Source organism: Myotis yumanensis, unplaced genomic scaffold (assembly GCF_028538775.1).
Source record: "Myotis yumanensis isolate MYYU_CA2020_CCGP unplaced genomic scaffold, mMyoYum1.0.hap1 SCAF_8, whole genome shotgun sequence".
NCBI classification, from domain to species: Eukaryota; Metazoa; Chordata; class Mammalia; order Chiroptera; family Vespertilionidae; genus Myotis; species Myotis yumanensis.
Window position 1 is genome coordinate 22,137,422 of NW_027223759.1, and position 15,628 is coordinate 22,153,049.

Sequence of the window (15,628 nt, forward strand, 5' to 3'; positions counted from 1 at the left end):
TATGAAGGGCACTATTAGGACAACTGGAAAAACTTGAATATAAATTGTATAATAGAAAAAAGATTGTCTCAAGATCAAATTTTGTGATTTTTATCATTTCACTTTGATTATATATGAGGATATCCTTATTTGTAGGATACACATTCTGAATATTTTTTTAAAATATATTTTATTGATTTTTTACAGAGAGGAAGGGAGAGGGACAGAGAGTTAGAAACATCGATGAGAGAGAAACATCGATCAGTTGCCTCCTGCACACCCCCTTCTGGGTATGTGCCCGCTACCAAGGTACATGCCCTTGACCGGAATTGAACCTGGGACCCTTCAGTCCACAGGCTGATGCTCTATCCACTGAGCCAAACTGGTTAGGGCACATTCTGAATATTTTAGAGGTAAAGGGTTATGTTCTCTGTAAATTGTACCAAATGGTTTGGAAATATAAATAAACAAATAAGAATGAGTATATTAATATATGATGTATGTGGAGAGAGAGAGAAAATAATATAGTGAATTTGGCAAAATGTTAGGGAGAAATACATATGGTAAATATAACAGAAGTTTTCTGTGCAATGGATAAATACATTGTAGTATATTCAGATAACTAAACAGAATGAATAAACTATAAGTACAAAAATATGGGTGAATCTCATACATAAAATGAGTAAAAGAAAATAGATGCAAAAGAACATATATGATTACATTTATATAAAGTACATTAATATTGTTAGAAGTCAAGATAGTAGCTACTCTTGGGGGAAGGGAAGCCGTGACTGGAGGGGGTCTTCTGGGGGTTGGTAATATTTTATTTTATTTTTTAAATATTTTTATTGACTTTTTTAGAGAAAAAGGAAGGGAGAGGGAGAGAAAGAGAGAAGTATGAATGTGAGAGTGAAACATGGATCAGCTGCCTCCGGTACACCCCCTACAGGGGATCGAGCCCACAACCTGAGCATGTGCCCTGAACAGAAATCAAACTGGCCTTTTGGTGCTTGGACAGTGCCCAACCAACTGAGCCACATCGGCCAGGGTAGTAATGTTTTATTTCTTGATCTGAGTGCTGGTTATGTGGGAGTGTTCAATTCATGAAAATTCATTGACCTGTACACATTTCTGAATGTGTCATACAAGTCGGAAAAAAGTGTCAATACCAAAGTGTATTGATTACCTATTTCTACATAACAAATTACTCCAAAACTTAGCATCCTAAAACAACAGACATGTTCTCACACTATTTCTAAGGCTCAGGAACCTGAGGGCAGCTTAGCTAGGTGGTTCTTGTTCAAGGTCTCCCACAAGGCTGCAATAAAGATGTTAGCCAGGGGTGGCTGCAGTCATCTGAAGGCTTGACTAGGGCTGGAGGATCTGCTTCCAAAGTGGCACACTCAGTTCCTCACCACACTAACTTTTATGGCTGCTTGACTGAAATCAGGACATGACAGCTACCCTAATATGTTCTTCATAGACATGATTAGCAGGAAATGGTGGAAGTTTGAAGGACTAAGGTACATAGAAATTTGGCACACCTGATTTTAAGGTGTATGGACTTTAAATCACACTCTCAGACAGTGACTGTTCACTGACATGTCTGGGTTCCAAAACCCGGCAGACTGAGGATTAGACAGATGGTCAGAAAAATAATTCTTGGCTGTGACATGTGCTGCTTAGGTTAGATTAAATCATACAAAATTATTGTGTGTGTTTTTTAGTTAAAAAAGGCACACATTAGCAATTTCATAATTTTAAATCCAACAGGATTAATGCTGGAATTCACAAATGACTAGATCTTTGACGATTGTCTTTCTAAAGGGCCTAGGCCAAAAGCTGAATCCTCACAGCAGATGGCCTTTAGGTGCACACCTGGATCAAGAATCTCCTACATGTCATAAGCCTGACTTCAGGTTGTGACCAGAGATTCTGACAAAGCCTTGAGAAATACAGTGTCCTGAATCTAATGGTATAACTTATAACCATCTTAAGAGACAAAGTGAAACCAATGAAGTAATGGCAGTTAGCCACAGTTTTGTTGGGGATTGCGGACTTTGGGAGGATGCAAAAGAGTCAGGTAATGATGTAACTTAAATCCATGTGTATGAACTACAAGATCAATCTATTTTTATGGAGTTCACTGTGACCCATCAGTCAAAGTATTGCAGATAATAATCTCTTCCTGTCCCTCTGTCAGTGTGACAGTATGGCAGATGGACATCCCATCACTTATATGTTACAGGCCCAATGGTATTATGAACATTGATCTCTTGGCCTTGATTTCAAACTGAATCTGATTGGCTAAATATAGCAGGTGTTCTTGGTGCTCTGTTTTACCTCTACTTGGCCTATACCTGACTTCAGCTGCTGCTGTGGACAGTTCCTTTGAGCTCTGATGGCTTCCCACCTCAAAGCACAGCCTCAGCACTTCTGTCCTGGGCTTTCCTCAAAGTCTCTGCAGCGTAGTCAGCTTGCATGCAGGTGTAGAATGGTTGAGCGAGGTGGGCCTGGGGGAGTTATCACCCCCAGCAGTAACTCCCAATTTTTATAGAAGACAGAAGTCAGCCCAGCCTCCTGACCTTTAGAGGGACAATTTTGAGGTACATCATTCCATATGTAGACACATGGCCGCTCACAGCCTACCTCAGGGCATAAGGACAGATTAAGGGAAGCAGCTGCCAGAATTTCCCTGAAAGATTGGTCAAAGATGTCCCATATACTAACTGGTTGAAATTTTTGCATAGAAGTAGGTCAAAGTATTTCTTGCAGATAAAGTTGGAATTTTTCTTTTAAAAACATTATTCTGAATATAGACGTTCCTTCATTTATGATGGGGTTATAAAGCCACCGTAAATTGAAAATACCATTAAGTCAAAAATGCCTTTTAAGCCCGGCTGGTGTGGCTCAGTGGTTGAGTATCAATCCATGAACCAGGAGGTCACAGTTTGATTCCTGGTTGGGACACATGGCCAGGTTGCAGACTTGATCCCCAGTGGAGGGGCATGCAGGAGGTAGCCAATTGATGATTCTCTCATCATTGATGCTTCTTTCTCTCCCTCTCCCTGAAATCAATAAAGACATACAAAAAATGCCTTTAACCTACTGATCATCATAGTTTAGTCTAACCAGTTTTTGTTGATCATCTATGGCTTTTGCATTACCGTAAAGTTGAAAAATCATAAATTCATCATAAATCAGGGACTATGTGTACTTTGTGATGACTGTGGAAATATAATTTATTTTTTCCATTTTATTCTTACAGTGACACACTTGAAAGCTACTTATTTTTAAAAATCTATCTTATATCTAACCTCTCTACTGAGTTTTCATTATACCTAAGTATTGTCCCCATTCTGGTCCAGACCATCATCATGTCTTACCTGGGTTACAGCAACAGCTTCCTACCTGGTCTCCTTTCTTCCAATCTCATATTTCCTCCAATCTCTTCTCTACTCTGAAGTCAAAGTGACTTTTCCAAAATACAAATCTGATCATGTTGCTCCCAGCTTAAAACTATTTATAGTTTCTCATTGTATTTTTGTTAAAATTCTCAATACTAACCTCAGGTGATTTGGCCTCTGCTAGCTCTCCAGTTTCATTTCCCTTCTAGCCTGCCTCATATACCATAAGATTCAGATACCCCAAGCTTTTTTTCAAAGCTCATTTAAAGGACCTTGTTCTCTCTTATCTTCATTTGTCCCTGCTGTTTTCTCTGCCTGGAATGCCATCTCCTTCCACCACATTCCTTTCGTTCTTGGATTCACCTAGTCAAAATATACTCACCCCTTAGGTTTTGGCTTGAATAACACTTGTCAAACCCTGGAAAGTACTGCCATATTACCCTGTATGTCTTTTTCTTTGAATGTATCACCCAGTGGCAGGCACGTGGAAGGATTCGGAAGAAGCAAACACATCGGGAAATAGAGCCAAAAGTTAGAGGGGGGAGAGAGGGGAAGAATAAGAAGGGAGTATCTTCTCATTTCCAATTGTGGCCTGGGTTAATCCTCTATTTTGGAGGACATTGCTCAACTCTAAGCTTATGTGTTCTCATGGTCAAATTTATGGGAAGATAAATTTAAGGGTGCGACCATTCTCAGTCATGAGGAGCCAGAGAGGCGTGTGAGAAGCAAAATGTGCTGAAGCTGGAAGCTGCTGGAGGAAAAGCAGAACATCAGTCCGGTGACTCTCATGCCTCATTCCAGAAATATTTAATATGCACTCGGAATATTCAAGTCTCACGTTTTTCAAAGTGTATTGTACATGGATCATCTGTGTGCTTGGGTGCTTCCTCCTGAATCAGAAGCTCCGGGACCCAGGAATCTGCATTTAAAACCAGCTCTGTGGGTAATTCGCATTCACACTGAAGTCACACAGTTCAAGGCACCGCGCTGGGTGCCAGGAACCTAACAGAACCAGGGAGGCGTGGTTACTGACTTCCCAGTATATTTGTGTGTGTAAACAGCTGATTACAATAAGATGACACGGATGCTGGAACAGACCCGGGGAGGTCACATAGCCGGTGTGCTTAGCTCAGACTGGGGATGGTTCGGGGAGCCTTACAGAAAGGGCGTCAGAGCGAAGCCTGGAGGAAGGATCTGCAGCTCTGGAGAGAAATCCGTACTTTGGAGAAACATGGGAGTCAACTGGTGGAGAGGAAGTGCAGCCGCGGCCGCGAATGAAATGGCTAGGTGTAGAGTGAGAAGTGGGCGAAGGACCGTCTTGTGAAAGATCCCAATCCACCCCAATCCTCCTTCCCCAACAAATCACCTGTGCTCGGCTTCGCGGGTCCTTTCGCCCTACGCGGAGCTAAGTCCCGGCGCAGGGCCAACCCAGTCCCTAGCCCGGCACAGGCACGTTACAGGGTGGGCGACAGGTGCTTGGATAGCCTACAGCTGAGGAACAGAGCTCAGTCTGCGACCCCCTCCCACTCACGGGCGGGGCTCCGCCCGCTTGGCCGCCCTGCGACTGCGCGAGATGTGCCGCCCTGCGCGATGACGTCAGTGCGCCCGTGCGCGCTGGGGGAGGAGTGGGACCTTTGGACCGGGAGGCGCAGAGGCTCCGGTAACACGGCTGGGCGGGGGAGAGGATGGGGAGGGGCAGGGAGCCCCCCCAGAGTCCGGACCCGGAGCTGGAGCCCTAGAGATGCTCAGCATCGCTTCTTCTTCTCCCAGCAGGCCTCGCCCGGCCCAGCGATGGAGTTTCCGGATCTCGGGGCGCACTGTTCCGAGCCGAGCTGTCAGCGCTTGGGTGAGGGCGGAGCGCGAGGGGGTGGGACCGGGTGGAGAGGGGCTTGGAGCTGCAGAAGGGTGGGCTCCGGGGGCTGGGAATGCCGGGAGGGGCGGGCTCGAAGTTGGGACGGTATCAAAGGGGGCGTGGCTAAGGAAAGTGGACTAGAGCCGGGTGGCTTGTTGCAAACAAGGTGGTGTTTTCCTTCCTCGGAGTGGAAGGCTTGAGTGACCCGGAACGATGTCAGGGTCCCGCTGGACCTGCAGTCTGACATATTCCCTGCAGATTTTCTGCCGCTCAAGTGCGACGCCTGCTCGGGCATCTTCTGTGCAGACCATGTGGCCTATGCTCAGCATCACTGTGGATCTGCTTACCAAAAGGTGAGGGTGATGGAGGATGCATGCGGAATCCCTGCAATTCCTCTGCCTCCTGCTTCCTCTCCTTTATTGTCTGAGTTTCTTTCAGGACCAGAGATTTGGTTGAAGTGGGAGTGGGTCACAGACTGAGCTCTGTTCCTTAACTATAGGATATCCAAGTACCTGTCTGCCCACTCTGTAATGTGCCTGTGCCTGTGGCCAGAGGGGAGCCCCCTGACCGCGCAGTCGGGGAGCACATTGACCGAGACTGTCGCTCGGATCCAGCACAGCAAAAACGTAAGGTAAGCATTGGAGGGGTTGGCCATGACCCAGCTGGGCTTATGGATGCTTGGACACCTGAACAACTATTCTTATTGGGTTGGAAAAGGGGGTCAGTTTCAGCAGAGACAAACCTTCCCAACTCCACTTCAGATCTTCACCAATAAGTGTGAACGCTCTGGCTGCCGGCAGCGGGAAATGATGAAACTGACCTGTGAACGCTGTGGCCGAAACTTCTGCATCAAGCATCGTCACCCACTGGACCATGATTGCTCTGGGAAGGGGCACCCAACCAGCCTGGCAGGGTAATTGCAGCCAAGTCTTCTACTTAACCTATGGGACCGTTCCATCCTTCTGAATGGACTCAGTCTTTATAACTACAAGCTGGGAAGTTTGCACCCTGTCCTCTTTGACTAGGGAGTCTTAACTTCCTTTTTAAGTGCATATTTTTCCAGACGTTTGGAGGAGCTCCCTCCTGAGTTCCCTGGTAAGGCCTGGGAGGAGCATGCGGGCTGACTACTCTAGGACACATGCCAAGAATGTCTCTTCCCTACAGACTTGCTGCCATCTCCAGAACACAAGGTCTGGCTTCTACAAGCACCGTCCCCAGCCCAAGTCGGACCTTGCCTTCATCTACCTCTCCCAGCAGGTAGGCCTCCCCATTTCTTCTCTCCCTTTTCCTCCTTCATCTCTCTGACCTCTGCCTCTTTTATTTTTCTTTCTTTCTTTTTTTTTGACCTCTGCCTCCTGAATATCTGCCTTAGAGCCACAGCCCAGTCTCCATCATGGACTGCCCCTCCAGTGATTGCTCTGCAGAATGGCTTGGTGAGTTGAGCAGAGGTTGAACAGACAGAAGCAAAACCACACAGAGTAAAGTCCAAGGCAACTGGTCTTGTTTCTCTTTTTTTGCAGAGTGAGGATGAGGCTCTGCAGCGAGCCCTGGAATTGTCCCTGGCAGAGACCAAACCCCAGGTCCCAAGGTACTTACTCTCTGGTGAAAGAGGATGGGATGTGGGAAAGAGATAGGTGGGAACACTCTGATCTGTTGCAAGATAATAGTTAGGCTTGGCCAGCATGGCTCAGTGGTTGAGCATCGACCTATGAACCAGGAGGTCACTGTTTGATTCCCAGTCAGGAAACATGCCCAGGTTCTGGGCTTGATCCCCAGTTGGGGGGTGTGCAGGAGGCAACTAATCAATGATTCTCTCTCATAATTGATTTTTCTATCTTTCTCCCTCTCCCTTCCTCTCTGAAAGCAATAAAAATATATTAAAAGAAAAAAAAGGTAATAGTTAAGTACTTGAGTCCAAAATTAAGCTTACTAACTATATGACGTTTGACAAGTTTTTTTTAACCCATTAGGGTCTTAATTTTCTCTATAAAATGGGATCATACTAATACCTACATTGTAGGGTTGTATAGAAATTGAGATAATACTCAAGTGTTCAACACAATGGTGCCTAACAGATCAGATGCTTATATTTTAGATATTATTGTCATCCAACTTAAGCTGCTCCTCTCTCCCAGTTCTCAGGAGGAAGAAGACTTAGCTTTAGCACAAGCACTGTCAGCCAGTGAGGCAGAGTACCGACGGCAGCAGGTAGGAGGATGGGGTAGAGATGGGTCCTGCACTGGGAGTGAGTAAGGAGTTTTGGGGGTTCTTCCAAGTGGTTGAAAGTTTTGGAATGGTGGTTATCTTTTCGTTTTCAGTATGACTCCGGCCCATGCTGAGCTTGGAAGTGAGGACTGCCCCCTCATTTCCATGACATCACACCCTGTCTTCCCCTCCCCCTCTCCTTGCTCCAGGCCCAAAGCCGCAGCCTGAAGCCGTCCAACTGCAGCCTGTGCTAGGGCCTTGGGCTTGGGGAGGGAGGCTTAGCTGAGGAGGACTGTGGCCCTCACATCTCTAAGGTCCACAGGGAGAGGAGGCCAAGAGCAGCCTGGAGTGAAGACGAGGAATGACGTAAAGGCTGTTTCCAGGGAGTATCAAGAGAAACAACTGTGGAACTCAGTCTATAGAAGGCCCTGCTGGCCCTCCAGCTACGTGGGAGATAGCAGCTGTGAACTGTTCCCTGGTTGGGCCCTCGGGGATGCTGTCCAGGCCCCACTCAACTCTCTGCATCATGTCATCCCCCTTACACTGGGGCTGCCTGCATGTGTAGGGACAGGGAGGGTCCTGGGAGGAATAAAGGATATTGGTAGTTAATAGCACATCCAAGTGGTGTGTTTCTTTCTCTTTTCCAACCAAAACCAGTAGAGTCCTGTCAAGAATACTCACCCAATCTAAGAGTAGAGGCCTACTGCAATATGCCACATCATGAAGTCACAGTGGTCCTAGCACAGTCCACACTTTTATTTCCCCAAAAACTGCTTTACTGAAAGGTCCCTTTCCCCCACTTTGGCAAGCACAGCACCCCAAGACCAGGATAAAATATGCCATGGGAGAAGGGTACATCTTATTCCCTTTCAGTGACCCTTTGGGAAGGAAGTAGCCACAACTTTGGTCACCGTGCCTTAGACTGGGGTTTGGTATCTTCAGCGATTTCATCCTGTCCCTGCTGCTGTAACCGCCACATGTCCGCATACATCCCGCCTCGGGACAACAGAGCCTCGTGCCTGGAAGCAAGGAGGAAAGTGTAAGTCCCAACTATCAGTTTCACCACAAGAGTCCTCGCCACCAGCCCACAGAGATAACAGGGATTTGGCGAGAGAGAGCTCCTCTCTCAGAGGCCCAGCCCTGTTCATCCTGCTGTGCCCCTTACCGTCCTCTCTCCACAATGCAGCCATCCTTGATGACGAGGATCTGGTCAGCATTGACCACAGTTGAGAGCCTGAGAAGTCAAGAGACCAGTTACCCACGGCACCCCCAAAAGTGGCCCCGCTGCCTGCTGCCCCGGTCCTGTACCTGTGTGCCACTACAATGGTGGTGCGGTTGGCGCAGACTTTGGCCAGAGAAGACTGAATGGCCCTCTCATTAGATGTATCCAACGCTGATGTTGCCTACAGAGAGGGTCTGGGTAAAACTGCCCTTGACACCCAAATTCCCAGCAAGCTGCTGGCCGAGGTCTCAGGTATCAAAAAGAACCTTGTTTGCACTTGAGAACTGTAAAGTGTTTTGTGAAACATGGGTTCCTGGAAAACAGTGCCCCGCAGGAATGGCATGGACACAGGCAGGGCAGGAGGGAGGGGTGAAGGTTGCCCAGGGCCCTCACCTCATCCAGCAGAATGATGTCGGGGGCCTTGAGAATGGTGCGGGCGATGGCGACACGCTGCTTCTCCCCACCGCTCAGCTTCAGTCCCCGCTCGCCCACCTGCGTCTCATACCCTGTGGATATTGCCCACCTCCCTCAGGTCACACATGATAAACTTGGTTTCTGTGTTCAGATGAGGCAAGGGAGGGATGGAACAGAGGACAGAGGGAGTAACAGCCCAGGGCAAAACAGGGCCAGGGAAGCTCACCCTCAGGGAAAGCCAGAATGGCATCATGAATGCCTGCAGCCTTGGCAGCAGCCTGCACCTCATCATTCCCAGCTGTGATGCGGCCATAGCGAATATTGTTGGCAATGGTGTCATTGAAGAGGACGGTGTCCTGGGGCACAACTCCAATGTGAGACCGGAGGGAGATCTGGGTCACCTGGGGCCAAGAGACCATATTCCTGGCCTGTGAGATCCCCCCCAGGCCTAGGAGGAAGGATGGGCTGGCGGAAAGCACATGGGATGAGAGGCCCTGGGTAAAATTCCTGCTACCACCACCCCAAACCCTAGCTGTGTGGATGAGCCACTCAACCTCTCTGAGTCTATTTCCCCATCGCTAAAAAGAAAAGTCCCATTCTCTCCCTGCTTCCCTAGACTGCTGCTGATCTTTGTACCGTGAACAGCACCATACATGACTCTTTCTAGTGTAGGTAAGATGGCGCTAGAAAGGCTAAGGTCTCCTGCCCCAGCTTTTTGAAGAGGTGAGGTCTCCTCCTCTCCCTGGATGCTCAGCACTTACCATGCTTTGACACACAATGACAGTTTCCTCCCAAACAACCTCACCTGTGAAATGTCCTGACCATCTATTCGGATGCAGCCAGAGCTGATGTCATAGAAGCGAAAGAGCAGACGCAAAATTGTGCTCTTCCCTGCTCCAGATGGGCCCACCTGTTGTAAGGGAAACGCATTCTTAGGCCTGTTGGCTTTTAAGGCTTTTTCTCCAAGACGGCACCAATGTCCATGGAGGCTGCCACATTCACATGTGACCACACATGACAGGGCTCTCTAACTCCCAGCCTGGGTCACAAGCTACCATGGACACTGGAATAAGGAAAGATGGAGAAGGCTGGGCCAAGTGGCTGGGTTTCCTCTTACCAGGGCCAGGGTCTGCCCAGGCATCACAGTGAAGGACACATCCTGCAGGGTCTCCCGCCTGCAAGGAGAGCGGGTATGGTCAGCAGGCCTGCTGCACTCCCAGTGCCCCCTTCCATCACCAGAGCTACTACTCGGCCCTGACCCTCCCCTGTGTGGGCTCTCTTCCCAAGAAGCAGGGATGGCTAAGAAGCAGGGATGAGGGGCAGGAAGGCAGTAAGTAGACAGTGGGAAAGAGTCCAGGGACGGCAAAAGGGGAGGGGCTCACCCATCAGCGTAGCTGAAGTGCACATTCTCAAACTCAATCTGGCCCCTCTGGAAGCGAAGGGGCCCTGCTCCAGCAAGATCCTTCACCTGGGAGAGTGTCACCAATGCGCGGCGCTGTTACAGGTCTGGTATCCTCCAGACACCAGAAATACCACGCAGCTCTCACTCCCCCAAGCCCCACTCCTCTCTCTCCACTCACTTCTGTCTCCTCCTTCAGCAGGTCAAACATGTTCTCCATGTCAATGAAGTTGGTCTGGATCATCCTGCAAGCAGGTAATGGTTGGAGCTCCTCTGAGGAGCTGGGGAAATAATGCACTGCACAGGTGAGGGCCAGGGATCAGGTTACCTGTAGTAGGTGCCAAACCAGTTGAGGGGCATGTACAGCTGGATGATGTAGGTGCCAAAAAGCACAAAGTCCCCGACCTGTGGAGATCCAGGGAAGAGGATCATCCACAAGAGGCCTTCAGGTTATCACCCTGCCCACTTCCTGTCATCTCTCTGCTTCCCACCCAGGAGCCTGGTGGCCCCCTCTTCCCTGTCCCCAGCACAGTTCCCTCACCTGTAGCTTCTGCTCACTGACAAAGTACGCACAAAGCAGCGAGCCAGCAAGCAGCCCAAGTCCAATCACCAGGTTCTGAGTCTGATTTAGTAAAACCAGTGATGCGCTTGACTTCCACTCCAAACCCTGTGGAAATAACATGGGAGAGAGGAATGTCACATATGCGCTGACCATCACCAAATCCAAACCTGGGCCCAGGCACCTTCAACCTCACAGCCCAAATTTTATTCTTTTTGGCTCTGGTAATTCCACAAGGCCAGGCCATTGCTGTCAGTAGGCCTCAAACTAGCGTGCTCACCTGATATTTAATGATGGCTTCTCGATAACGTTCCACTTCATAACCTTCTGCATTGTAATACTTCACCTGATGAATTCAAAGCACCATTTGACGGCTGCAGCATTGAGCACCTGGATCACTGCTTCCAGATCCCCAATCCCTCTTTTTCTAATTTTAAATAGCACATCTTGCACCCCCCAGCTCCTCAGCAGCCTCGGTGGTCCCAGGCACAAACCTCCATATTTCCATGCTTCACACCACTGCCACTAAGGCCTCTGTTACCGTTTCAAAGTTTAGCAAAGAGTCCACGGCTCGTGCCCGAGTAGCATTTTCCTGTGTGTTCATATCACGTCGAAACTTTGTTCTCCACTCAGTGACCACGATGGTGAGGGCTATAGCATGAAAGGAGGAGGGAAAAGGAGAAGAGATCAAGACAACATTTTCAACAGCAGAAACCACATGTGTATGTCTGATGCCTACTACACACTAACCCTTCGTTACAGCCCAGGGACCCAGGTTCTGAAGAGAGAACATCCTAAGCTCCCTGAGGGAAGAGGCTGTGTCCAAGATATCTTTGCAGCCTGTACAAAGCCTCATCTGTGAAAATGCTTTTGATGAGCAAATCAAGGCAAGCTGCATCTGTGACACAGTGAGCTTCCTCCTTGACTCGTATCCACAACGGGACCTAATGTGACCACAAGCCCTGGACCTCCACACAGGTTAAGCTAAAGTTTCCATGGCCGAGGAGTATGCCCATCCACCATTATTGGGGAGCTGAGGAGACTATTCAAGTCTACTAATCTATAGTCTTCCAAGCTGGGTCACCCAAGTGGGGTCAGAGCTCATGCTCAAGGGAGTCCTTGGAGAGTTCAGGGAGCTGGTTTCACCAAGCAGCACGCACTGAGGTAAAGACTCATGCACAGGAACACGATGAGGCCAAACCAGGCATTGAAGAACATGCTGAAGTAGATGATGCCAATGATGATGTCAGCCAGTGTGGGGAGAATGTTGAATATCAGGTAGCTGGGAGGGGAAGTCAAGTGACAAAGAAAAATATAAGGACTCAGAGCCAGCAACTCTACCTCTAGCAGTTTCAGTGTGGTTTTTTGTTTCCAACAGCAACAGACTGCAATCGAGCTAAATGCCCCTCAGGAGATGGATGGCTAAAGTAAACACAGCATGCCAAACTACAGAATGCTCTGGGTCTATCATAATGAAAGAGGGAGATCTTCATGCTCCAATGAGAATATATCTCCGTAACATTTTGTTAATCAACTGTGAGGCCCTAGTGGTCTGGCTCAGTGGATAGAGTGTCACCTGAGGACTGAAGGGTCCTGGGTTCGATTACAGTCAAGGACACATGCCCAAGTTGTGGGCTTGATCCCAAGTAGGGGGCGTGCAGGAGGTAGCCAATCAATGATTCTCTCTCATTGATGTTTCCATCTCTCTCTCCCTCTCCCTTCCTCTCTGAAGTCAATAAAAAATATATTTAAAAAGTAAAAAAAAAATAATGCAACTCTGAGGATGATGCCTATATTGTGATACCATTTGTTTTAGGAAAAACCTTCACAATACCACTTTAGTTCTGGGAGTCTGCACATATACATGTAAAAATGCCAAGAAGCAGAACTCAACATACTAAATGCAGTGGAAACCTCTGAAGAAGTGAGTAGAATTCATAAGAGATATGCTCTCAATCTACTTTAAGTTATTACAGAGCATATGTACATTAACCTTATTAGAAAAAGAGGGCGAAGGGGCAGCTCCTCAAGCTGGGTCTGTTCTCAGGCCCCCCTGCTTTTCCTGCCCCACCCCCTCACACTCCTTTCCATGGGCTTGGTACCTGAGCAGCCCAGTGACACTGGCTGTGCCCCGGTCAACGACTCGAAGCACCTCCCCTGTTCGGCGCCCCAGGTGCCAGCGCAGTGAGAGCTCATGCAGGTGGGAGAAGAGGCGCAGCTCCATCCCCCGAGCTGTGAACTGCTGCACCCTGATCCACAGGAATGTGCGAAGGTTGCTCACAAAGCCTGAGGAGGATTCAGTAGGGCTAAGGGGACAATTGACATCAGCCCAGCACCCAGATGTGAAAGGTCAGAAAGCACCAAAGAGTCCAGGGGAGGCATGCCTGTGGGAGGGAACTATGGGGAGGAGAGGGAGGGGTCAGTACCAACCAGGGTGAGAGTCCCCCATACCTGTACTGCCAGTGCCACCGCCCTGGAGGAACTTGAGGAAGACATAGGTGGTAACAGTCCAGGCCAGGGAGTGCCAAGGTGCCTTCTCAGTCAGCAAGTTTACTATGGAGAAAATGAGTCTAAGCCCACTGATGGCTCCCTAGTCCCCTCTTCTGGAGAGACTGCCCCAGGCACCAGCCATAGCCTTTTTCTGACCACCCAGCTCTCAACTCTGTCGCACTGCCCTGGGTTGACCGCCCCTCCTGCCCCAACCAGTCCAATGAAGGACCAGAGTGCTAAGCTGGCACCCCTCTCCCTCACCTATATCCCTATAGAAGATGGGCACCAACACATTCAGTCCCCGGTCCAACCCCATGAGCCCCAGGCAGATGACCACAACAAGTTGCAGAGCTGGATTTCCCCGAGGCCACAGGTAGCCACCCAGTAGCCGGAGCTTCCTGCCAAAGTCTCGCCAGGTAGATGCTGGTGGCCCCTCTGTTGACTGAACCTAGGATGGTGAAATACATAGAGGGAAGCTTAGAAATCATAAAGAAGTGCACTAGCCAGAAACCTTCTAGGAAAAATGTATGGGAGTGCAGATCCCAGGCATTTTAGACCCACAAGTAAGCCCCGATGGGGTCAGAAAGGCTAACAGGGCACAATGTGAGATTTGGGTAAGAAACAGTTTATTATGGTAGGGAAAAATGATGCCAAGAAATGAAGTTAAGACAGACCCTAAGGTTCAAAAGTTGAGGTGTACCTGGCTCCTTTCTACATCCTGATCGTCTTCATTGACCCGAAATGTGTAGGATTGGGGACGAAGTCCGGGAGCCCAGAGCCCCAGGACAAAAAGCCCTCCAGAGACCACATAGCGCAGCACCCACAGGCTAAACTGTACCTAGAATGAAACATGTGAGGAGAGTATCAAACAGAGCCAAATCCCATTGTTACTACTAATAACAGGGTTGGGGATTGGTAGGGCATGCACCCTGGTTCCTCCTCGGGGCCCAGCATCTAATGGGCTGGGAAAAATCCACAATGACTCAGCACAGACACGCCCTACCAGCTGGCTATCAGCTCCCAGCCAGCGTCAGCCCCTCCCTCTTCCCTTAAGAGTCACCCCAAAGCGTGGAGCCAGTATGACCAGACTTGACATCCTTCTTCCCAACCCCTGCCACCCATGCTTCCACTCTCCCATGAGGTCCCTCACCTGCTGGCCCAAGTCCGCCCTTGCCCACCACCACTGTGGGCTGTTCCAAGACACCAGGGCCAAGTTCTCGGCTGCAAAAGCCACAGTCCAGAGGAGCAGGAGACCGGGGCTGTGACTGAATTTGATCCAGGCGCCCATTGCTAGCTTCTGCCGCGCCTGGCTCCGTTCCACAACGAGCAGTCCCAAGCCACAGGCGCCGGCCAGGGTGCCCAGTATGGAAGCCAGCAGCAGGTAACCTGGCAGCGGGGCCCCCCGCGCAGTGCCCACTCGACCAACCAGGCTGGCCAGGGGCAAGGCCACCTGAAGTGTGGCCAGAAGCAGCTGCAGCACGTAGGGAGCGACACGAGGACCGGCCCCCCAAGACAGCGCGTCGGCGACTGCTGGCCGCTCCCGACGCTTGCAGGGAAGGGCCAGCACCAAGGCCAGAGTCCCCAGGGCCATCAGCACCGAGGGCGTGAGGGTGAAGAAGAAGCAGGGGCTCAGGCCACGCTGCGCCCAGGCCGGACCCGCGGGCCCTTCGGCCTCGCAGTAGTTGCCCACAGTCACCATGGCAATGCGGGGCCGCAGGCCGAGGCTGCGGGGGCTGCGGGACAGGCAAACGGGGCCAGCCGCTTGGGGAGGGGCGCGGATGCCGGGCGACCTCGGGTCATGGAGCCGCGGGGGTCGCTGTCAGGGATGCACGTGGACCCAGCCACACCGCCCACTCGCTCGGCGCGTGCGCCGCCGCCACGCACTCGGCGCACTCACGCAGGGCACGTCCGCCGCCTCTCCCGGCCGCCCCTCACTCGCTGGGACCCGGAGCTGAGTCCGCTCCGCACGGATGTCGTGTCGACTCGAGCCGCATTCTTTTGCAGCAGCTCCGCCCACCGTAACCGCCCAGTCCCTTCCCAGTCATTGGCGATGTGTCACCGAAGGGGCGGGGGGAAGGGGTGCTGGGGAAGGCGAAACAAA

General features: G+C 50.1%; 2 protein-coding genes across 5 annotated transcripts; one reads left to right on the forward strand and one right to left on the reverse strand.

Annotated features, from left to right (window-relative positions):
- Positions 1-4,990: 4,990 nt before the first annotated feature.
- Positions 4,991-8,055, forward strand: ZFAND2B (zinc finger AN1-type containing 2B). Of its 4 annotated transcripts, none has more exons than XM_070422174.1 (10): positions 4,991-5,046; positions 5,157-5,232; positions 5,497-5,591; positions 5,738-5,869; positions 6,000-6,151; positions 6,403-6,495; positions 6,611-6,671; positions 6,759-6,826; positions 7,374-7,446; positions 7,653-8,055. In XM_070422174.1, the coding sequence occupies exons 2-10, from the start codon at positions 5,178-5,180 to the stop codon at positions 7,695-7,697; spliced, it is 774 nt and encodes a 257-aa protein (XP_070278275.1). In that variant the 5' UTR covers positions 4,991-5,046; positions 5,157-5,177; the 3' UTR covers positions 7,698-8,055. The 4 variants fall into 4 exon arrangements, with proteins under 4 accessions (XP_070278275.1, XP_070278278.1, XP_070278279.1 ...); XM_070422177.1 differs by having other exon boundaries at positions 7,766-8,055; XM_070422178.1 differs by lacking the exon at positions 7,653-8,055 and adding an exon at positions 7,557-7,644.
- Positions 8,056-8,178: 123 nt separating this feature from the next.
- On the reverse strand, positions 8,179-15,511 carry ABCB6 (ATP binding cassette subfamily B member 6 (LAN blood group)). Its single transcript, XM_070422173.1, has 19 exons — positions 14,678-15,511; positions 14,228-14,365; positions 13,789-13,975; positions 13,489-13,590; positions 13,140-13,323; positions 12,198-12,319; positions 11,579-11,688; positions 11,318-11,383; positions 11,020-11,145; positions 10,807-10,883; positions 10,660-10,723; positions 10,462-10,547; positions 10,197-10,254; positions 9,885-9,989; positions 9,306-9,480; positions 9,059-9,171; positions 8,752-8,846; positions 8,609-8,677; positions 8,179-8,462 (listed from the first exon to the last, which is right to left on the reverse strand). Exons 1-19 carry the CDS (start codon positions 15,224-15,226, stop codon positions 8,351-8,353), a joined length of 2,538 nt encoding a protein of 845 aa, XP_070278274.1. The 5' UTR covers positions 15,227-15,511; the 3' UTR covers positions 8,179-8,350.
- Between the last annotated feature and the right edge of the window lie 117 nt (positions 15,512-15,628).